Raw genomic sequence first — 24,899 nt, 5'->3', positions numbered from 1 at the left:
TAGATGCGTTTTATCTCTCTCTCTCTCTCTCTCTCTCTCTCTCATAAGTGAACGCAAATTGAGTCCTCGTTAAGTTAATACTAATCTCGTTTTAACAGACCCAGATAAAAAGACAATGAAAAGGTGATCAGCTGAGCGGCGTTCAGTGACATTCGTACGGTATTTAATCAGAATCATTTTAAAAGCAGAAAGTCTACATGGGAAGATGGTGAGGTCGCTTAGTGATGGATAGAAGTGTCCTTTTTGTTTTACCAGTGAGTGTTGTGATGGGCGTGACCTCCCCTGTGCTACCTACCTCAACAACCCTCACGCCCCTTACTACCCTCACGCCCACGCTGTTCACCACGACCCTCACCACCACCACACAGCTGTCTTGTCTCACAGCCATACAACCATAACCCCACCACAACCACCTCCACCTCCTCCTCCACCTTACCCTTACCATTATCCACCACCCCTCTTTCCATCACACTAATGGTCAGCACAACCCCATATATACCTCCCCACCCATTATTAACACCCCTCCCCCCCCTACGCCTCCTCCACACCCCCTCCCCATTCCCATTTCCAGACCACATTGGCACGCGAGGGAAAAAAATCACCTCCCCTGTAATAAGTGCGCCATTTTTCTCTCGTCTGGAGTAAAGAGAACTATTAGACGTCACCTGTAATGGCTGCCAAAGACACTAGTGACTCGAGGAGGAGGGGGGGGGAGGGGGGGCTGTCTCTCACCAAACCCCCCGGAGGTGAGAAGAACTTAAGAGAGAGAGAGAAAACTGGTGACTTGTAATGGTGCGCTACGGATAGACAGAACGACACACGTATGCATACACATTCATACATAATACATACACGCAGACACACGTATGTACACACACAAAAAAGAGAGATTTTCGTATACATTAAATGTCAGACAGTTTTGACAGCAGTGAAATACTTCTTAAGTATAATTGTTTCCGATTTTCAAAAAGGTTCTTACGTCGAATTTTTTACCCTTGCATCATGACAGGTGTGTGTGTGTGTGTGTGTGTGTGTGTGTGTGTGTGTGTGTGTGTGTGTGTGTGTGTGTGTGTGTGTGTGTGTGTGTGTGTGTGTGTGTGTGTGTGTGTGTGTGGGTGTGTGTGTGTGTGTGTGTGTGTGACAAAATACCGTTGTTAGTAATTAGTATTTTAACTTCATCGTCAAAACCCAACTTAACCAAACCAATAATCACACATATGTCATAACATTAACTACTGTACTGCGAATATAGGCCTATAATTGTTTTCATCATACAAATCTTTAAAAATCAAGACCCGGGATAATGATGATGATGATGATGATGAACGAGGGGATGAAAATATGTTGGGAAATATATCACAGGGAAAAATGATTTGCGGGAAGTATTTTTTTTTCTACGCGTGTGTTGGTCTTTTTTTTATTATTATTATTTTTTTTGGTTCATGCAACCTCGAACGCTGTGTTTAGGTCCCGGGGCAACCATCAGTGTAAAGGTCTTGCCCACAAAACACGCCTTATTTTGACGCTGATTTCGGAAATATGTCAATATCACACTGAGTGATTGCTAGTCGGCTATATATAAGGCATATTGTGTGTGTGTGTGTGTTCACTCTGTCTTTATTAACCATTAGAGAAGAAAGGTCGGGTTAAATTCACTCTGTTTCTCGTTAGTCTTCCGTGTATTTGTGAATGATTTGCCGGGGTATAATTTTTTCTGCTTTATATTTACGATTTTTTTTTGGGGGCTTCGGAAGGCGAAATGTGTGTGATGTGAATGCTCCCTGAATAGACGATTCTGAATTTGAATGGCATGATTTCTCTAATAATAATAATAATAATAATAATAATAATAATAATAATAATAATAATAATAATAATAATAGCACTAACAAGAAGATGATGATAAAGAGAAATAATAACAATACAATAAAAATAACAACACCACCTACAACAACAACAGCATATACAATAACCATTAATCATAGGACACCACCTACACACACCCCTCCATTAACATCTCAGACCACAAGCGGCAATATGGCAACTCAAGGAATTTTAACCTCACAAAAACCTTACAATTATAACACCCGATACAGTTACGCTGAGGGAGGAAAAAAAAAAGAGTCGACCTTACGAAGCTTTGGGACTGTGGGTGCAGGTAGGTAGGTAGGCAGGTGTGTAGGTGTGACTAAATAATGTCAACACAGGTAAGCCAAGTGTAGGTCAGCACTAGTCCAGGTATGATGGAATTAATGGACTCCCGGAAATAACTCTGTCTCGACCTGGAACTTTCCCCTTTGTGGTCTGTCTGTCTGTCTAGCTGGTGGTGTGTGATGTCTGTCTGTCTGTCTGTCTGTCTGGTAATGTGTCTGTGTCGTCTTTCTGTTTAGTGGTTTGCCTGTTTGTTTGTATACCCTACGGTCTGTCTGTTTGTCTACTTGTCTACCTGGCAGTGTGTGTGTGTGTGTGTGTGTGTGTGTGTGTGTGTGTGTCTGTCTACCTGATAATATTTCTGTCTATATACCCGTTGGCCTATCTGTCCGTACCAATTTTAATCTACCAGACTACAGACATACACAGACATCACCCAACCGCACTTTACGACAGTCTGAATGAGAGTTATGAAGGCGAGGAGTAATCAAATCCATCACGTAATATAACAAAGTTTCCCATAAAAATAATGACCATTTTCTCTGAGTTAATTAAAGTTTCGTAATATGGAACAAGAGTAATAAAGATAGGGAATGAAGTAATAAGAGATGATAAAAGTAATAACGAAGAGTAAAAGCAAAAAATACAACATTAATGATTTAAATTTTTATAGTGATGTATTTTGATCATCCTGGGAATAAAAGAAAAAACGGATTATCGTATTTGGATGTTGATTATTCGTCCATCCTGGGAATAATATGTAATGAACGATAACTTCTCGGAATTATATTAATGTTTCGTCCTTAATATAATTTTTCAGTTATATAAATTTGATAATATAAAAAAAATATATGTTTCCGGAGTTTTTACCGTTTTTGTTTTTTCTTGGTAATTACATCATACATCATCGTTAAGTATCATACAACACCGCCAATTATCGTACAGCATCGGTAATTATCATCAAATATCGTTAGTTATCATAGAACATCGCAAAATTAATTATCATACACTTTCGCATAACTTGATAATTATGATATTTTCCCGTCCCATATTGATTTAAATTAATCTATAAACATAATTTTTTAATGTACCATTTACGTATGATTTTATTCACAATGATCATTTTACGAAGTATATTATAAAATGTATGAGATCAATATAAGAAAAATGTCGAATAAATAATAAGAATCTTAAAAAAAATATTATGCCGCTACTAATTCTCCTAAATATCGTCTCTCAACCGACACGTTATCGTTTCCGAAATTTAATATGAAGACGTTAATATATGACTCCAGAACGCTGTTGTCTCACAGACCGACTGTTAAAATAAACTTTTATGACTTTTACACCGCCATTATAAACGTAAAAGATTCAATAACAGTTCACAGTCACAGTCATTGAGGAAGTGATTCAATAACAGTTCACAGTCACAGTCATTGAGGAAGTGAAATTCTCTCACAACCCCCACAAACATTACGTCTCCTAATAGACTTGTTTATGGCTTTCTGTACTGTTATCGCAGGAACTGAGATCCAAGAGGAGAATTTCAACGACAAGAAGGAGATAAAACTTTATTATTTTCTACTTCATTGTTCATTATTCGGTGAAGGAATCTAATATCTCTTTAAAATGAAGTCGACTCGGAGTCAATTTATTTATAACTTTCCGATTAGAATGTGAATGAAAGGAGAACTGCAAGTCGTTCTTAAATGAGTTAAATAATTAGTGTCGTTTCTAGAGGTCATGGATCAAGTAGAGAATTCCAATGGCTCCTTAAATGAAACGAGAATGCCAATCACAGTCGCTCAATGAAGCGTATTTCACAATCCCTCGTTCACACACTTGGTTTGACTTCCGCGTCGCCCTTCCCCGTTACTGTAGCGAACAGTTTACTACTTTTCCGCAACTATGTCAGACTTCACCCTCAGTCTGCCCCGGGGGTGAACTAGGGCTACGCTGCGGGTCCCTGGGGGCAAGGGGTCACGGCGCTACACACAGGGGTACAGGGGGAGGGGCGAAAGGGGTATAGGTGTGACCCAAGGGATACAGGTGTGACCCCAGGGATACAGGTGTGACCCCAGGGGTACAGGTGACCCCAGGGTACATATGTGACACCAGGGGTATATGTACAAGTGTGACCTTAGGAATATACAGTAGGTGTGACCCCAGGGATATATGTATGACCCCAGGGGTATACATATGAACCCAGGGGTACAAGTGTGACCCTACGTATATAGGTATGACCCCAGGGACATAGGTGTGACCCCAGGGATATATGTGTGACCCCGGGGATATTGGTGTGACCCCAAGGTATTTGTGACACCAGGCTAGTAAATGTATGTGAGAAACAGCTTATTATTATTATTATTATTATTATTATTATTATTATTATTATTATTATTAGTAGTAGTAGTAGTAGTAGTAGTAGTAGTAGTAGTAGTAGTAGTATTATTCCTAGGCCCCAGACTAACCAAAATGTAACTGGATTAATTGGCGCTTGAATGCACTAAGGTGAGAACAAGGCCCACTTGTCTTAAGAATTTCTAATCCCTAATGATCAATAAAGAAACGAAAGAGAGAAAAAAGAAAAGGCCCCCCCCAAAAAATTGAAAACGAACGAATAATTAAGAATACAGCGAAGATGTGGTCAAATGGCAGAGGAGAGATATATTTGACTGAGGAAGAAAACGGTAAAGAAATTTCTATCGTAAGGGGATACTGTAATAAAATCCAACGACTGCCAGATGGTTGGAATGGAGGAGGCTGGTGTGTTTATGTTTGTCATGAGTGGAAAAAGATAGATAGATAGATAGATAGATAGATAGATAGATAGATAGATAGGGTCGGCATCGTCTTCGTCTTAAAAACCTATGTACTGCTATTGTGCACCTACCATACTATCACCACATCCACACACCTTCACCACACCCACACACCATCACTATATCCACACACCATCACCACACCCACACACCCTCACCATACCCACGCCACACACCTTCACCACGCCTACACGCCCTCACTTTGACCACACCCACACCCCTTGACCCTCAGCTCAGCCACACCCTCACCCCTCAAGACGCCACACAACCTCACCATTTAGAAAGCTGCGTGAAAGTAATACCCCTGGCGGCTGGCTCAGTGATGGTAGTGATGAGGTAATAGTGGAGCTAGTCATAACAATTAGCTGATCAGGAACAATGACAGTAACGAGGGAGGGGAGGAAGGGGTGGAGAGAGGGGGGAGAGATAGGGGTACGGAGGAGATAGGGAAGGAAAAACAAGGGGAATAGGAAAGGTGAAGAGAATGAAGGAAGGAGGGGAAGAGGAAGGCGTAGGGAAGGAAAGAGGTCTTGGAAAACTAATTAAATAAATATTATCATTAGGTAAATATAATAATATATATATATATATATATATATATATATATATATATATGTGTGTGTGTGTGTGTGTGTGTGTGTGTATATACCAGTCTATATGTATTCATGTATACAGGGTAACTGAAAAGTAAGGGGGGCGAGGGAGGGGCTATGGAAAAAGGAGGAGAGGAGGGACGGAGTGGAAAGGGGGAAGTAGTGCGAGGAGGGAGGGAGGGGGCTATGAAGAGAGGAAGGGAAAGAAGAGGGGGGCGGGGAAAGGAGGAAAGAAAAGGAAAGAGAGTAAAAGAGACCGCTCATTACACCATCAATATGAAGGATTTCACTGTTATTTTCTCCATAAAAAAAAAGAAAATACTGAACGGTCAAATATTGTTGTTCTCTATTTAACGCCTGAAAACTGAAAAAAAAAATATAATAATAACCTTTGCAATGCGTAAGTAATGTTGACACTGTGTGTGGGAAAAATAACAGTGCCAAAACAAAGTTTATAAATCCCTTCATGAAAAATTTCTAACCAAAAAATAAAGCACAAGTAACCAGCAATATATTCAAAAGGACGCCGAAAATACCAATCCAAATACATCATATTATTAGCTTACTATATGGAACGTTAAACAAAAAATTACAAGTATAAGATCATCTAAAAAAAAAAGTTTACATATGTTGCACTGAAATACCTTCATCTGAAGTAAATATTCGATTTAAGTTTAAAAAAAAAACACATGTGCATTACCTTAATGAAATTAAAACTTATGTAATGTATTGAAATATTGTAGTCTAGTTCAAGATTCTTCGATCACTGCTAGAGACAGCTGGCAACTCAAGGCCATTTGTTTACTATAGTACGTCGTAAAAATTAAGAATGAATGTAAAAGTGATCGGTGATTGGTTACTTAGTTCCCGGTTGCTTAATTTACTGGTTGGGCTTTGTTGTTTCGTATTATATTATACTCCGTACTATAGTAAACAAACGGCCTTGAGTTGCCAGCTGCCTACAGCAGTGTTCGAAGAATCTTGAACAAGACTGTATGTAATTTATTAGCACCTTAAGAAAATTGCATCATGTGTTGCACTGAAAACGACATGAACTTTATCTTCATCTAAATAAACTTTACATATGTGGTGTACAGAAAGAATTACATAAAATACTTGTGTACAATGACCTACAGGTGTGATGTTACGCCTTATAGTCTGGCTAGGAAACTGCTGTTTCCAGTACTTGTTTTTGTCAGTATTTTTATACATGTATTAATATTCGAAAGAACCAATCGATAAAAATTCAATTATATCCATATTGGGATAAAAACGAATATTAACCGAATAATCTTCAACGGAAATAATACTTGGAGTGAATTTGTTTTAAATGAAGCAGTCACCAACAACCATACCCTAGGTTAAACGAGCTGCAAATGACCTAAAGAAACCTGCCCTCTGTTTCACCCCGCCTCATTTGCATGGCAGTCATGCTGACCATTACACCACAGATCGTCACACACACACACACAGTGTCACACACTTGGTCTCAACTATCGTTTCGGTTGTTGGATTTTAATTCATCATTCGTCATTTACGGTTGGTTAAATTTTTACTTAGAAACGGGTCATTTTTCGTTAACCACCATCACCTTTTTTTCAAATGAAAAATATATTTTTTTTCGCTAGTTTTCTTGCTGTTTTAGATGATTCTGACATTTATCTTTGGGACAAATCATTTTTTTATGTTAGGTTAGGTTAGTACGTAGACCTATAGTTTAGTTTAAAAAAAATTTCATGTGAAAAAAGGTGATGGTGGTTAACGAAAAATGACCCGTTTCTAAGTAAAAATTTAACCAACCGTAAATGACGAATGATGAATTAAAATCCAATAACAGAAACGATAGTGATGGTGGTGCACGAAACTGACCGAAATACATTATGGTATTACTGTATTAGTGGGTCCAAATCAATTTTTAATTAAAAACACGTTTATCGCATAATTCAGACTATTTTAAGACACTTGTCTTCTATGGCATTCCCATCGGAATCGAGCGGTTACCAAATTATTGCGCGATTTAGGTTGGAATGGGGCCCACTTATGACAATTTACACATCATATACGTAATATTCTGTAAATATATTTTTTTCACATATGCTGAGACATTAAAATTCAACTGGCTCTACACCTTCGCCAGCTTATACAGTACAGGGTATGGTCGTCATCTGACTTACCTGCGTCATGTCGTCGGTTGATTACATTTGGCACAGTAACTGACGTCTCCCTGACACACTGCGCCGCATGAAGTACTTATCATGTCTGATTCTAGTCTTCCTCTATAATAACACCAGAATACGATGTTAGTAATTACTAAACTTTCAATATATTTCAGTAAAATCCAGTCAGGGATTTTCTTTGCTTTAAATCGTATCTGCAGTTGTTAATGCAAATGACTGTAAGCACTTAACTAACCTTACACACTATACTGTAAACAAACCGAGTTGCGTCTGGGCTCCGGAGTTGTCATTGGCTGTGGTTTAAAAATGGCGGCACTCTCCGGCCAATGAAAATATCGTCACAATAACGTATAGCTGCGTACGATACCCAACATTGTATCGTACGCAGATCCTAATTAACATACAGTACATTAAAAACCTACTAACTTTATTGCGATTTATTAATTTTTCCTCATTATTATTGTTACACGTGGTATTAATTGTTTTCCATCTTTAGTTCAATTTTGCAGTTATTGAATATATATAGATTACGAAAATTAGGTTTGAAATTGACGATGATTAGTAAATACGATAGTCAGGTATACTGGAGTTGGTCTACAGGGATATTTACACTGTAGCGTCTACTTACCCAACATAACCTTACCTAACTTATTCTAATATTTCTTAACCTAGTTAGGTAAGGTGAATTGACGCTACAGTGTAAACATCCCGATATTTACACTGTAGCATATATTAACTCAACGTAACCTAACCTAAGTTCATCTAACATTTCTTAACTTAACCTAACCTAAGGATGCTAGTGTAAATATCTCGGCAGACTCAACTCCAGCTCGGTAGACTACATACTACAGTAGCTCTAGCTCAATAGACCGCAAACTATAGTAGCACCAGCTAATTAGACCGCAAACTATAGTAGCACCAATTACAGTATAGGCTCATAGGATATTATTGAAACCTCCCTTAAAATAATTTTATTTCGCAACTTGTCGTGTTTTATTATATGTTTGTGTGTGTGTGCGTGTGTGTAGAGAGAAGTAATCTTATTCTGTAAACACAGAGTCTGCCACAGATATGAGACAAGTTGAGAAGAAAAAATAGCATTAATAATTACAATTCACCACCAACAAACGGCACCACTGAACTGTGTAGCCACTGTCATTAGGTGAGTTCGTGCCATCATCTACGACTGCAATCACTTTGATGCTTTACCGAGATTGAATTAGTTTTTGTTGGCGGCAGTTTCCCAGAGTCAACACCCACCCACATCCTGGTGGAGTGTGCAGCCGAGCCTTACTCACACCGCTACTGGTGCTGTTCTTTCCATCTGCGTTTGCTGTTCTGTCAGTGATGAACATTTTTGCTGTTCCTGTAGCTGTGTTGAGTTCTGCTGTTCTGTTAGTGATATTCCTTTTTGCTGTTTTTTTTTCTATTTGGTTCTGCTGGTTTGATAGCAATTCTTTATTCTGTTTCTGCTGCTGCATCTGGTTCAGCCATTCTTTTAGTGATTTCTACTGATCCTGTCACTACACCTGCTACTGCTGTTGTCAATTATTCATCTTTAATGTAGGTGTGTGTATGTCAGCAGCTACTTGGTGGCCAACGCTCAACATTTTTTCCACACTCATTACACCTCACACTATATGGGTCTGTTAGCAGCATCAAATGGCCTGGTGTAGCCTACGTCACTTGCCACAAGGTTCATTCTCCCTACTCCCCAACACAGCTCGACCTGACACTTAAGAACTACTATATACAGTATATACTGGTATAAATTTGTCATCCCTTTTAGCACTTTTGCAAAATCCAGTTTACGAACACTGCATATACAGGGGGGTATACTGATTATATTATGTCCAGAGGCTGATCTTACGAGACACTACACAACTTAGCCCAGGATTTTTTTTGGGGGGGGGGCGGGGGGAGGGGGGTGCTAACAAATTGATGACCAACTGTTTGCCTGTTCAGGAAAAATAGTTTGTTCTAAGTAGGTAATGAAAGAAACTTTCTTTCCCAAATAAATTAAGCAATGTATTATTTTTGATATTTTCCCTTTGAATGAAGGACAGTGTGGGGTTCAAGATGTTTGGTTCACACTCAGGATGGGTTGGAGAAAGGAAACTCACAATGTGCTCTCTGTATACATGTTGTATTGGATGTACAATGCAGCTTGGTGCTGGGAAGGCAGCATGGTTACAAGCGTGATGTAGAGAGAGCTGGTTGGTGAGGATGCTCACAGGACAGCTTGTGGGTCGCCATGCTCGCCGGCGGGAGGGAGGACCGCCAGGCAGGCGGAGGAGGAGGAGGTGTTGCTGGCTGGTTGGTGTGTAGGTAGAAAGAGACAGGTCACCACGAGGTCAGGTCTTAAATAGCGGGGGTAGGCGTGGCTTAGTAGTTGACCCCCGCTCCGTGATGTATGGCGGCGCTGGTTGACCTAGACCACGAGGCACACATTGTGGAATTCGTGGGGTTGGCTACGCAGCGACAAACAGCGTTTGTAGGGGAGAAATCCACTACAATACTCCCCCTTCCCTCCAGGCGGTGTAGGAGACTTGTTGTCTGCAGGGTTGCATAGCACATGTGAGGCAGAACGGGCGGTGCATGCCTCATGTGAGACAACGGCGATGGCGTGGATGAGCCGGTCGCTGGAGACAACTGTCTAGATACACAATATCTGTGGGAGTAGAGAGGGAGAAAAGGGTGTGTGGAGGCGATGAATGTTGTGCTTCCCTCACGGCAGGTACAGAGTCGTCAGATGCGCCTGCTGGGGTGTGTGGGCCTGGGTCAGGAGCAGGGGCTGCGTCAGCAGAAGCGGATGAGGGCTCGTGACAGCAGCTGGGTCCACAACAGCAGCAGGGTGCAGGACATTAGCAGGGAGTACCTGAGGGAGAAAAGAGGGGTGGTGGGTCCGCACTCAGGAACAGGGGCCGCGTCAGGAGAAGCGGCAGGGGGTACTGCTGGGCCGGGGTCGGTGTCTGAGGCAGGACGGGTGTGTTGGTCCGCGTCAGGAGCAGGGGCCGCATCAGGGGCGGCAGGGGTTACTGCTGGGCCGGGGGCGGCGTCTGAGGCAGGACGAGTGTGCTGGGGTCGGTAGGACGTGGTGTTTGGGGCAGGAAGAGGAGCTGGTGTCTGCTTAGAGAAGCAGTGCTGCTCTAGGGTGTCTAACCTGCGGTTTAGAGACAGTAGCTGTAGAGCCGATGAGAGCTGCTTCTGGGTGGATAAGCCAGTCTTCCATGTTGCTTGAAGACTGGGAGCGTGATCTGTTTCTCCTCCATCCTGTGTGAGTGCGAATCTCCGGGAGACACTATTGTGGGGTTCAAGATGTTTGGTTCACACTCAGGATGGGTTGGAGAAAGGAAACTGACAATGTGCTCTCTGTATTCATGTTGTATTGGATGTACAATGCAGCTTGGTGCTGGGAAGGCAGCATGGTTACAAGCATGATGTAGAGAGAGCTGGTTGGTGAGGATGCTCACAGGACAGCTTGTGGGTCGCCATGCTCGCCGGCGGGAGGGAGGACCGCCAGGCAGGCGGAGGAGGAGGAGGTGTTGCTGGCTGGTTGGTGTGTAGGTAGAAAGAGACAGGTCACCACGAGGTCAGGTCTTAAATAGCGGGGGTAGGCGTGGCTTAGTAGTTGACCCCCGCTCCGTGATGTATGGCGGCACTGGTTGACCTAGACCACGAGGCACACACTGTGGAATTCGTGGGGTCGGCTACGCAGCGACAAACAGCGTTTGTAGGGGAGAAATCCACTACAACAGTATAGCTAGCATTTACAAGGCAGCCTGACAGCCAATACCAAAGGACAAACTATATAACTGCTCAGCCATTCTTTATGTATCCCACTTATTTCATAGAGTATCATAACCATGATCATGTAATTCAGATCTGAATCCCAAGGTAACCTCACTCTACAAGTGTTCCACTGGGAAATATCACCCCACTTGAACACCTTATCATACCAGTGGTGTGTACTTTAGAGTATTTCCCCAGTTTACTCTCTGAGTCTGATCGGAAAACAAAAGAAAAGAATTAGAACTATAATTTTATTCTTATATATACATAATAATAACTATTAAGATGTACAGAAACTTTTATGTACAACATGTACAAGGTAGCATAGGGAAGATGGAATGATTTGTGATTTCTGGTAAATAGTCAGCATTTTCCCCGGCTCATTAAAGAAACGTACAAGATAAAAAAAAACATACAGTATTACAATACAAACATGCTTTTGGCTCATTTTCCCATAATAAAAAATACAAAAATAATCACAGTACTGTACATGTATCTGAATCTTACAAAGGGAATTCTGTAAGGGCTCCATCATTCATTTTGTGTATCTTCAGAAATGTCAGAAAATGAAGAACTGTACACAGTGAAATAATTTTGTGAGAAGAGCACAGCTGCAATGCTCAAGGATTTGCATAACAATTTCTGTAATTATCACACAAGTTGAAAACAGTACAGAAGGATGATCATAGACCACTAAACACAATAAAGGACACTTATAAGATAAAAAAAAATATATATAAAAGAGCACCAAATGGAAAATTAAACTGAGCTTGAGAATGAGTGATATAACACGAGGCTAGACTAAAGTAGATGTGACATCAGGTGAAAAAATCATGCAAATGAGAGGACAAAGATTTTTTTTTGCAGTACAGTACAGTACAGTACAGTACTTGATTTTACATAAATTAATAACTCTACAGTATGTGCATAAAATTTTAATGATTATCAACTTACTATTATAAGTACGAATAAAGCTAGGCTGTCAAGACACTTTGTAAAAATAAAAAATAAATAAATAAAGTAAAGTGTGCAGTGTACAAACAATGTACTGTACAGTAGTCGTCCATGCATCTAAGGTCAGTCGGTACAAGTTGATCTGATAATGTAAAGTAAACCATACCATTGACATTCATAAACTGATTGTCTTTAAAATTGCCTCAAGTGGAACTAAGACATTCACATCTTAAGAATCACAATAAATTTCTGGTCTTGTTTTTGTGCATTTAGTGTCTTAAAGATGATGAATTGGAGAACATAAATCTTGCTCATTATGTAATATTAATATGGTAAACTTCAAAGGGGAGTATTTTAGTAAAGAATTTTGTAAAACTGGAAAATATGACAGCAAAAAGGCATCAGTGTCCTAAAACTTTACAATAATCTTATCTCGTACATTTATACATACCATAGTTTCACTTCTTAAAATGTAAATTTTCAATGTTTGCATGATATTTCCTCTTTGCTTGTTTAAATATACAGTACTGTACAATGATACTTTAAAAACTCATTTTACAGACACTTTGGTTAATAAGGATGCATTTATGCTTTAAATACAAAATCATGCCCAGAAAATTTACTGACCTCCTCCAGATAGTGGCAGTACCATTTAACTTATGTAAATAATTGACTTAAAGCACAAAAATTTCTTGCCCTAATTACAGAGAAGTTTTAAAACTAGAAAAAAAATGGTCAGCATTATGGAGATCTATTTTTTACACCTCACGTAAAAATTTTAGAATTAGTTTTTCTGATTCATAAACTTATAAATAAATCATAATACCTTTTGAGCTATATTGTAAGTGTATACAATAATTATAAAAATGTGGGGTTTGAAGCATTTACATGACAGCACCTACTAAACAAGAAAACATACATCACACTTTAATTTGTGTCATACTTCTTGGCATTAACAACTTGCCCTCTATTAAGCTCTGCTTGCTACAAGCAGAACTTTTTTATGGTGCACATATAAAATTAACTACAGCATAAACATAATGATTTGTTCAATCCTGCATGGATTAATGGTTGGTCATAAAGGTTCACTGTTATAATCATTGGAAAGATGTCTGAGCACAAGAAGCCATGTACGGTACTAGTCCTCAAGAACTATAGACTGTATAGTGTATTTTAATTACCACAGGTAAAGCAGATAAGGGTTTTCATACTTCAGTACTCGAGTTCCCAGAAAGAAAAGATCATTTAAAATGGAAAACACTACCTACTATTGGCTCTATACAGGTACCTACAGCATGTATGTTCTCATAGTTCTGTACCTAACAGCAGGTATGTCCTCGTGGCTCCACACCTAACAGTATATATGTCCTTATGGATCCAAACCAATAACAGCAAAAATGTCCATATGGTTTCAAAACCTACAGCTGGTATATTGTATCAGCTTCATAGCATAAAGGAGGGTTACCCTTAGAGCTACATATACTATAGCATGTTTCTCAGTTTTCCCTCAAACCAATCTTGTTCACACCCTTTCAAAACATCTGAAAGGTAAACTTCAAGTAAGATTTAAATGTTACTTAACCCTCTTAATGATTTATATAGTATTTTTTTATTTCATGATACAAAACAGAAAGCTACTAAAACCCAATTCAAAAATTGTTCTTTCACATTTAACTGAATTACCGATATTGACACACTAAATTTTTATTATCAATGTTACATATTAAACTACCTTTTGTAAAAACTTGGCAAAGCTAAAGATCATACTAACAGATTTGATCCCAGGGCCATGGAGAGTTGGTAAGGCATTTTTGTGTCTATGAGGTCTTAGGGAGGAGGAGGAGGGGGGAGTCATCAAACACATAAGTTGGTAAGTATGAAGTTGTCAGTTATTTGTTACTGTGTTCTGCCATTATCAGTAACAGAAATAATATATCCTCAAAATTCCCAGCACATTGTAAGGAAACTAAAAGGGTTGAGGTAGGAACTTTTACACTTAGCTAGGAATGAGTAATTAAGTTATTTATGCAACAATATAACCTTAACTTTCCCTTTCAGACATCTCAGAAGGAAACAAGAGAGTAGGTTGATAATTCACAAGGTTGAATAGGCAATGTGTATAAATAACAAGAAACATGTATAATGGTAACATTGGAGCCAATAAATGCAGTACAGTACAGGTATTCAATTTCAATGGAAATTATCATGTGCTTCTAAAATGGCCTGAGAAAAGTGCTGAATATCATAAAGAATATACAGTATAGTTACAAATGGGGTTTGGTAATACAAATTAGAACATTAATTAATCACGTCACCCTATGCCAGTCTTTAAGTTTGAAGCTGATATTGGCAACACAATGACCAGTATCTATATAATAATCCCAAGCTCAAGTAAAGGTGGTGTGTGAGGTACTGCCACAAGAACATTACACCAGAAATTACTCATTTAAAATACAAAATCTCTATAGCAAACTCATCTCTTGTACCTCATCTTGACTTTGTGAGAAAACAAAAATTATATATATATATATATATATATATATATATATATATATATATATATATATATATATATATATATATATATATATATATATATATATATATATATATATATATATATATATATATATAATGACCTATGATTAAGTTCATGAAATAATAATCATACAAGGGGCCTAGTGCACCATTACCATGTACCCTATGATTATCCAAGACCAAATTGACCAAAATTTCATTATATCCAACTCTAACACCAAAATCGTTATTAATTTACATCTAAACACACACACATACACAATATCATTCAAAACCCAATCATACAAAGTCATGATTATCCCACACTCAGACACCAAGTCATGGCCATGTAGGATAAAGATAAAATTACTAGTACTGTAGAGGGATATGGGGCCACAGTTAACCACAAACATAATCATCCAAAACATAAATACTTGTAGGACCAAACTGACATAACCTGTGATTACAGTATTACCCCGCTTTACGCGTTTTTTTTTACGCGTTTCCACGTTTACGCGATACCCTGCCAGACCCGGAATACTCACTTTACGCGGTGCATGTACTCTTACGCGGAGAGCGGCGCGGGCAGGGTGCGCACAAGGTCGCCCAGTCATCAAAACATTACCGACTTCTTCACCCGCCACCCACCACAGCCGGCCCAAGTCAGTGATAGTGATAGTGAGGATATGGACTTTGAGGGGTTTGACAAAGAGGCCCTGCAAGCCTCTGTGGTGGATAGTGATACAATTGATACAAGTGATACAGGTGAGGGCCAATAATCTGCCCTCTGCCTCGGAACCAACCCCCCATCCCCGTGTGCCCAGCCATCTTTTCTACTAATGTAAGTGTTAAAAAACCTAATATTATTGATATTTCTCTTAATTATTAATTGTGTGTGCATACCATCACAAAATTAAGAAGTTATTTTTACTACAACGTAGGTATTGTGTCTGAAAAAGTGGAGTTTGGGGGTCGGCCCAGTCTCTATTTCAATTAATCCCATATGTTCTGTTGTTCACTTTACGCATTTCCCGCTTTACGCGGGCCTCCGTGGGTTCAATTGACCGCGTAAAGCGAGGTTTCACTGTATCTAGAACCTGGTTAACTAATACAATGATTAGTCCAAAAAATATTAGTGGGTAATAATTTTTTGTGACAACCAATTTCAAGAACATTTGGTGCCAAGCTGAATGCATTCACAATTTATTCTACATTAGATCATCGCACTGCCGGGTACTCTCTTAGTCAAACTCTTAAAAACAAGTCAATCAGAATTTTTATATATACAAGGATCAAATTCAAAAACATTATTGGAATTCATGTATTCTGTACAGGTACAGTATTTTGAAATTCCAAAGACAATACAAATTATAATTTTCTAGGTTCACACTGTTTAAAAACTGTATTATCATCAAGATATCCTGAATTACAGTTGTTAAGGATGCACTAAGGTAAACTTTTTCCTACTCTGCAACAGGGAAGTTTTGATGTGTAAAGCAAAGTCAAAACATAAGGAGAAATATGGGAGACAGAATATGACATAATGTGTCCTAGTTAACTGGGACTTGGATAATCTAGGTACTGGTGAATGAATTGTTCTGTGACCATGAATATAAAAGCTCAGAAGTGTTTTGGTCACATCTATGAGCCTCTCTAATAATAAGATAAGTAAGTATGAATGGTACATGGAGAAAATGGACAATATAAATACCTGTACCACACTAAGTCTTCTGGAAGAACTAACTTACGAGACAGGTGCGGCAAATGTGAGCCCATTGTCAACTCCTTACAAGGTTCACTTTCCTCCTTTTTTGCAGAGGAATTAATAAACCCTATAAAAATGCAAATAAAGTTTAATAACAGGGTTTGGTTGGTCTAATAATAGTGCTAAAGACATATACAGTATCATCTGAGGAAGGAATAGTATCACAGAGTATTGAAGACATACAAGACTTTCACTCTAGGTTTAACAAACAAATTAACAAAATACATGAGTAAAATTATTACAACCACATAATTAGTTCTTATTCAAAAACATCAGCAACCTTAAAGGAACCACAGTTGCATCATGCTTTTCACAAAATATATCCCAAAATACAGGGTAATTTGAAATATTTCACAAACACAGTCAACACTACAAATGGGAAGTACATCGTCAACTCCCACTGTAACCAAGACTTTAAGCTGAGCTGTAACTGAACCCAAGATGGTGACCTCCAGTACCACAAGTAGGTCTAATAGTAAATAAGTTTATAAGCTAATACAAAACACAATCTCACAAGTTTTTTCAGGGTATATTTGGGCAGTTTTCCCTACTTATAGTTATTAATACAAACAAAATATGTAAATTACATTTAACTTCTTTTTTGTAATGACCACCAAAATTTATTTCTCACAGATCATTAATTCTCTTATTTAAAGGATTCAATTACCTCAACTCTGGAAATTTTTAAAGCTAAAATATAAATATCTAAAAATAATTTATAAAAAAAAAAAAACACCCATCTAACAACCTGATTACAGTACAATACGAGTATTATAAAATAATAATAATAATTTCAGAGAACTAAGTACTACTATACATACACAATAAAAGATTCAACTAATGAACAAATCAGGTAACTTTTGATTTCAAACTGATAATAAAAATATATTTGGTGAAATATACATTCAACAGTGCTCAAGCAGATTCAGTAGTATGGAAGTATTATTTGAACTACAGTTATCAACACTCTCCCAAATAACTGGCACAAATAAATTAGGTGGATATTTTAAGTACCTTTAACGTCAAACTTCACCTAGTTATTACGGCTGTTAACAAATGGACCCCAAGCACAATTAATTAAACAATGCATAAGGCTGTCTGTCCCTGGTCGTCACACACGTACAAGTTGCAGAGCCAGAGCTTGTCGATGCAAGTTATAAGGAACTGGCATTACCTCTGCTTCTTGATTATCCACATTAGTTAGTGATTATTAAAAGTAAGATGCACATGCATTTTTATGTATTTACAAGTATGTCACACGAGAAAACATTGGCATTCGCTAAGTACAAAACTTTGTCGTTATGATCGAAAAAACCAACATCTAGTATACAGAATTCTCAGAAAGGAAAGATCTATAAAAGCAAACAGTCCTATCTAGGCATGTTAAACGGTATTAATTACTTGGAGCAGATCTATACATTCCTTATAGAGTATAGCATCAAATCTTTGGTTGTATTCAAGTTTTAAGCAAATGTGGCTAAGCACATGATCTACTGTACTGTACATCCATTACTGTTAAATAACAAATTCAATCATAGTCAAGAAACAATAAACGAATGACAACGAGTTCCATTTTTCACCGTCCCTGTGAATGCTAAAAAAAAAAATCTATAAATAATATTATCTTAAAAACTGTGCCAGTCTCTATTTTAAGACCCCCTTATACAAGTCTAATGAGTTTTGTGCACCGAGGTTGTATGACAAGAATATTGAGAATCAATTCACAAAAGCACATCACTGCTCCATTTTCTTCTTTGAGAAAGTTCATTATATTATGTATTCACGAGCTGTTATGTTTGTTGCTCCATAAAATAAAATGACCAGAAATAAAATATGCAATGTATCATGAAGGAATTAAAGGTTACCTTATTCTTTACACCACACAAGGCATAAATGATACACCACAGCATCGAGGGGTCTAAGGCATCATATCCATCTCTGGCAGGAGGATATTTACAGTGAAAGCCAACCAGGAGTAACTTAGCAAGAAACCTTCATTTCATGTCAGTGCCTTTTAAATGAAAAAAAAAATAAATAAATAAAAAATAAATAAATAAAAATAAATAAATAAAAATAAATAAATAATAATAATAATGCTCTGGATACTGGGCATAAAGATCCCCTTTGCTGCCAATATATTGAACTCTCCTGTGTGCATTATAGCATCAGAGTGAGATTTGTGATTTATATTTGTTCACCTAGCTGGTATAATTTCAAAAGCAATGCCTCACTTTAAATTTTCTAAAGCAGCACTGAACAGGTTCTTGATTATAATGTATCTTATTATGTATGTAGTGTAAATGCATGTTCCCTGGAGCGCTTCTACAAGCATGCTCCTATGATCAAAAAGAAATCATTTGTGTGTTTGTAGTATACTGTATCTTGTCTGTGTTTGTATGTGCAAATACAAATATACATATCCATGAGCAACCTATTGAAGTGTATGCCAGCTTGTATACTCACTTGTATGTACCTCTTTGCTTTCCCCAATGATTCCTGACACTGTATCAGTATTATTAAATGTAAGATCCTACTTGATCTATTCATGTACAGTACAACACTGCAAGAATTGGTGTGAGCAAGGCCTTCACATACACACAAGTGAGAGATACTTTACCACACACGTCCTTGAGAAACAATACACAATTGTAAGAAAAATTATTTTCATGAGGAAAGCGTATAAATATTACAAGCTGGGCCTCCTCTTCAGGAACTAACCTTCTTTTTTGTTCTTTTACCCATTAAAAATAAATATGAATATATTATCAGTAATAATTATAAAATATATTATCTGACCTTCATTAAGTAATTTTTAAATAAAGTTAATACATATAGTTCAATATATTTACAACCCATTATTCAAGAGTTAGCCTGTGTTTAAACATATGCCATACCTACTTTATCCTGCTCTTCAGATTACATATACTGTAACTACTTGTTTCAAATTACTTTTATATACTGTAATGGTTGACCAATTTTCTGCTAACTAACAGCTCGACACACAATCCTAACAAAGACACTTTAAGCTCATTTCCTTCACCAAGAACGTCTAACTGGTCAATCTGAACATGTAGCCAATATATTATTTAAAGCAGGTGAGTTGAAATCACTTTTTTAATAATGCTCTCATAATCTGGTATCACAATATATACTTTTCTCTCTATCACCAGGGGGAACATCAAGGATTCAGCAGGTGTACATCTTAGTAAATACAGTTGCAGGCACAGCACCAACACAGGGACACTAAAGGTCTTCAAGATTCTTGGTGAAACTTCCTCAAGCTTAACAAACAGACCTCTCAAATTGACATCTGCTTTGGGTGTATGAAAAAGGTGTCACTTTACAGTACACAAAAAAAATAAATTAAAATGAATATACAGCACAGGTAGTTAGATATTTGAGCATCCGTAAAAAAAAAAAAAAATAATAAATTAGGCCATCCCTTCAAAATTAGATTTCAGCTCAGTACCCAAAAAATGAAAATGGCATTTCATATTATAAGCCCATGTAGTAGTCTAGCTCACTTGTTGATTTTGCCATGACCAATTCCTGGCTCAATGTCCACCATCACTGACAAGATTATAATTGCAGGCTGGACTTAAGGCACCTCCTGCATATTATTTTCATATACCATACACCCACTATACCAGATATAATTGTCACACTATTCTCAAGTTATTAAACACTTGCACTTTCATTAATTTATGGATCACTTAAACATTACAATATGGTCATTTTATGAGGAAGCACAATACTGTATCTCTCTTGATCAGTTGGTGTACTTCAATGGTCTGGTCACATGTAACACATAATTCATTATTCAGTCACTAGTGTTAATCATGCTGAGTTTGCTTCTGTATACATGAAGTGCACGAGAAAATATGGCTAGCTATGAAGAATAATAGAATGGCAAGGATTTACAAGACCATATATGGAGGAAAGATGGGGAGAGCTGGACTGTGCAGGAGATGGTTTAGTCAGTAGGCAACTAGTAAAGCTGTAGGAACATGGCAGTGGAGTATGTCAAAAGAATGACAAAAGACCATGAACATGGATGATAAAAAAGATATATGAAACACAAAGAGTAGTTCACGATGTATGTCTCACTAAGGAGATAACTTGGAGAGCCAACAAAAGTTATGGAGAACGCAAAGTGAACATGTTGTGAAGCATTCAATCTGAGCGGAATCCTTGTGGTTCGGTGTGTTACTCAACATAAGGGTAAATGGATTTTTGGTAGCTTTACACCCTAGGTTGTTAGGAATGGCACAAGGTCAATAAAAAAAAAAGAGATTCCTCAACAAACGTGACAGACAGTTAGCACCTGCACTTTGCTATATTAAAAGGTACTTATATACTGCGTGAGAAGATCCTATTTCAATTCCAGCAAAACAAACCCATGAAGGCAAAAGAATGAAGCCTGCATTTTCCCCCAAGAAGATACAAAAAACAAAAAGGGGAAGAGTGGTTCCAAAATTGAGTTTAATGTTTCCTTAATTTAGATTTTGTATAGCAAGTTGCTCCTTTTACAGGAGTGTATGGTTCTTCTGTGATATAACATCTGCTATTGATTACATTTAGTACCACGTAAAAATTCTACCGACTGATTTGAATCACCGCATTCTCCATAGCCTCAGACCACACGTGAGTCATTGTCAGAGCGATCCATTTGGGTGAGTTACTTACGGTGGGAAGTGTATCATGTTTGTTGTCCGAGAGTCATTGTATAGTAACTTCGATGTATAATGATTTATTAATGTGTCTGTGTTATTGAGCTGAATAATATATACCCGGTAGCGGTATGTAGAATTGGTGTTTAGAAAATTTCCCCTAAGAATATATTAAGAGGCAAATAACTAATCGGCCAAGCTACCAAACTTTCCTCACTTTACAATCCTACAACTATAACTTCTTCCTTTTTCTTCTATACGAGTTTTGACTTGTTACAAGGGACAGACCTTGACGACATGCCAAGTCCACACATACAGTCACTTAACACACACACATGCTCTTCATTTTTCTTATTTTATAGCAACATGCCATCTCCACTGATAATTATTTTTTCTAATTCTATAATGCTGTACAGCACTCACTGGGCCTGCGTGTTGTGCGTGGGTGGCGTGAGGAGGCTACCCTTGGACTTGACTGCCAATTGGACCACGCAAAATGTTTTTTAATTGATCATGTTTAGCCTAATTTTCCCGTGCTAGCCCGGCTCAAACCGTGTTCATTCGAATCTTAAACCCGTGTAAAGTGATATCAGATACTGTAGTAATAAAAAACAGCATTTGGGGGAATCCATGTTGAAAAAACAAGTGTTAAGTGAGGGGGCAGTAAAAAATTAGACAAACAGAAATTAAAAGGGGGCAGTATAAAATTAGACAAACAGAAATTAAAGTCGATACAAGGGAAAATACAATGAATTTGAGAACATTTTCACTAAGAATGAATGGATGGAAGCAAAAATATCAGACAATTAGTTAAGAAGACAAAGGTAAACTGGGAAAGCTGTTCAGCGAGTAAGACACAAAAACTGTGAGTACTGTAATCAGGTTTGGCAAGACTTGTGAAGAGTTGTGCAACACATGTGAACCATCAGGTGTGGAGAGTCTGATAGCACACTCCCACGGGGATAAGGAGCACAAGCAGTAAATATGAATGCTTTAAGAAGTGGATAGGATTATGTACTATGAATGCTTTAAGATTTGGATATGGTTAGAATGTATGTTTCATAAAGTAGATAGCTATGGTTAATATGTATGCTTTAAAGTGTGGATACTGCACACACAGATGTTTTAAGAAGTGAATATAACAGCTACACATGTTTAGACACATGTTGATGGCTAGTGTGACTGTTCTAAGAAGTGAACATGGAGGGACAGTGTATAGACCAGGGAGTGACAAAATGAGAGGGAGACATAGCAGTGAAGCATAGGCAGTATGAACATGTGGAAAAGGCAACCAAAATACATTCATGTCTGTGAGCACCAACAAGAACACCATGAGGTGAAAAAGACTGAAAGAACAAGTGAGGAGGTGCTTCAGTGGTAGAGGCTACAGCATGGACACAGAAGAGGTCATTATCTATGATGGAAGTTCAATAAAAGTCTCAGTCAGTCCTTTATACTGTATCAGGAAAAGGTTTATAGGTTATAGAGAGTGTGAATGAAAGATAAATAGAAAGAAATGCAGACAGATATTGATAGAAAACTCTACATAGAGGATACACATAGATAGAAATATCTACAGATTACTGCATATCATTAATAACAATACATTAAGGCATCTGATCAGCTGTTCAGTGGGTATTTTCCATTAAAAAAAGTGAAAAAATTATGTGTTGTGACCAAGTAAAAGAAATATTTAAATAGAAACAAACATATAGTGGTTGATGAAACTTAAATAGTAAACTCTACTGAGTCACTCGACCAGCACTAAAATGAAACATCAAACACTTACAAATATATATGTATGTATATCTACTGTATATGAAAAAATTCTACTTACCTTAATAAATTATTGGGGCTTATACAGCCACTTTAACTGACAAAATTCAACAACTCATGACACATTAAATATTTAAAACATCTATTAACCTACAAAAAATATTGTTATATTTCACATATGGTAATCATCAAACATCCACTAAAGCTGATTGTGTACTAATAGAGCTCGTGCGCATGACCACTTAAATCTGCTGGGTGAGGGATATCTAGGTAAATACTATCATTCCTTTCTCTTTATATAATTATCAACCACATCTTAAAATGTTTTCTTTATGCTTTTCAATTCCTCCATGCATGCTCCAGTGAACAGTATTATACTGTACTGCACTTGTAATACACCATTTTGGCAACTAGATAAAACTGCAAAATTCTCATTAAAATATTTTCCTATACAGTGTGTGTTACATATATACATATATATATATACATATATATATATATATATATATATATATATATATATATATATATATATATATATATATATATATATATATATATATATATATATATATATATATATATATATATATACTGTATATATATATATAATGATGGAGTGTGAATTAGCTTCTGTGATCCTATACATTGTTTTTTGCTTAATATTGTCTGGTAGTGGGTGTAGTAAACTAGCAATAGGAAAGGGAGAACTGTTTCTATGAGTAACCTCAGCATTTCATGCACAATGTAATGCTAATATTGTCTAAGACCATAATGTTTCATATGGTAATTAACAAACCATTCTTGACCTCAATGATGGGGCATGAAGAGTTCTAACAGTTATTTATTTCGTGGATTTCCATGATGGACACTGTCCTTGGGCCTCCGTGGTGGTGGCACAGGGCTCTCGGGCGGCGTTGTTGCGGCTGTCACAGCAGCAGATGCTTTACGCGGGGTCTTGAAGGATAACTTTTTATTTCCACGAGGAGATGAACCACTAGTGCTGTCGTCATTACTGCTCATGTGGTCCATCAAAAGTACACCTATGAAGAAAAAATCACAATTATGAGATAAATTTATAATTTTTAGCTAGGTTATGACAAGCAAGAGACAGAAATTGAAGATACTTTAAAAATTTCATCAATTATGATTTATAAAAACAAAAGACTTTCCACTAATATAAGGTACATGTTACACACAGAACAGTATACCTCAGCTATGTTCATGTTACACTTAAATGAAGTTTTAATTAATTATAATACTGTACACACAATAAGTATTTTTGCTATATGTATATATCTTGAGCTAAAAGTCTTAAAGAAGTTTTAAATAAAATTACAGCATTCAACATATAAACTTCTAGTTGATGGCAGAAGAAGGTAGGTAGCCTAAGTAGTTTAAATAATAAAAGGCGATGAAAGAACAACGGACACCCTGAAACTTCATGTTTTTATGTAAATCCTGATTACACGGGCATAAAAGAAACAAATTTTTGTCGTGGCAACAAAATGTGTCTATAAGCCACAATCCATCCTTAACCAAACACACATGCAGGAACTTATTCCAATCTCACATCTTTTTTTCTTCAGTGTTTACAACCATGTACTAAAGCTACTTCATAAACAAAATCCAAATTTAGTATTTTTGTTTTTGAATTTGAACATCACAACATGAAGCAGGAT

At 37.3% G+C, this 24,899-nt stretch overlaps 1 protein-coding gene across 1 annotated transcript in view; it reads right to left on the bottom strand.

Annotated features, from left to right (window-relative positions):
* Window positions 1–23,837: 23,837 nt before the first annotated feature.
* The window catches only part of LOC121880416 (ral GTPase-activating protein subunit alpha-2-like), a 66,770-nt gene continuing 65,708 nt past the window's right edge, over window positions 23,838–24,899 (bottom strand). The window contains exon 39 of the mRNA XM_042387610.1: window positions 23,838–24,260. Within this exon, the coding sequence (XP_042243544.1) occupies window positions 24,058–24,260 (203 nt within the window). The 3' untranslated portion in view covers window positions 23,838–24,057. The remainder of the gene's footprint in view (window positions 24,261–24,899) is intronic.

The sequence above is a fragment of the Homarus americanus genome, unplaced genomic scaffold (genome assembly GCF_018991925.1).
Source record: "Homarus americanus isolate GMGI-L3 unplaced genomic scaffold, GMGI_Hamer_2.0 scaffold50165, whole genome shotgun sequence".
Classification (NCBI taxonomy): domain Eukaryota; kingdom Metazoa; phylum Arthropoda; class Malacostraca; order Decapoda; family Nephropidae; genus Homarus; species Homarus americanus.
Note: the sequence above shows the minus strand (reverse complement) of the source record. Positions and strands in the feature narration are given on the sequence as shown.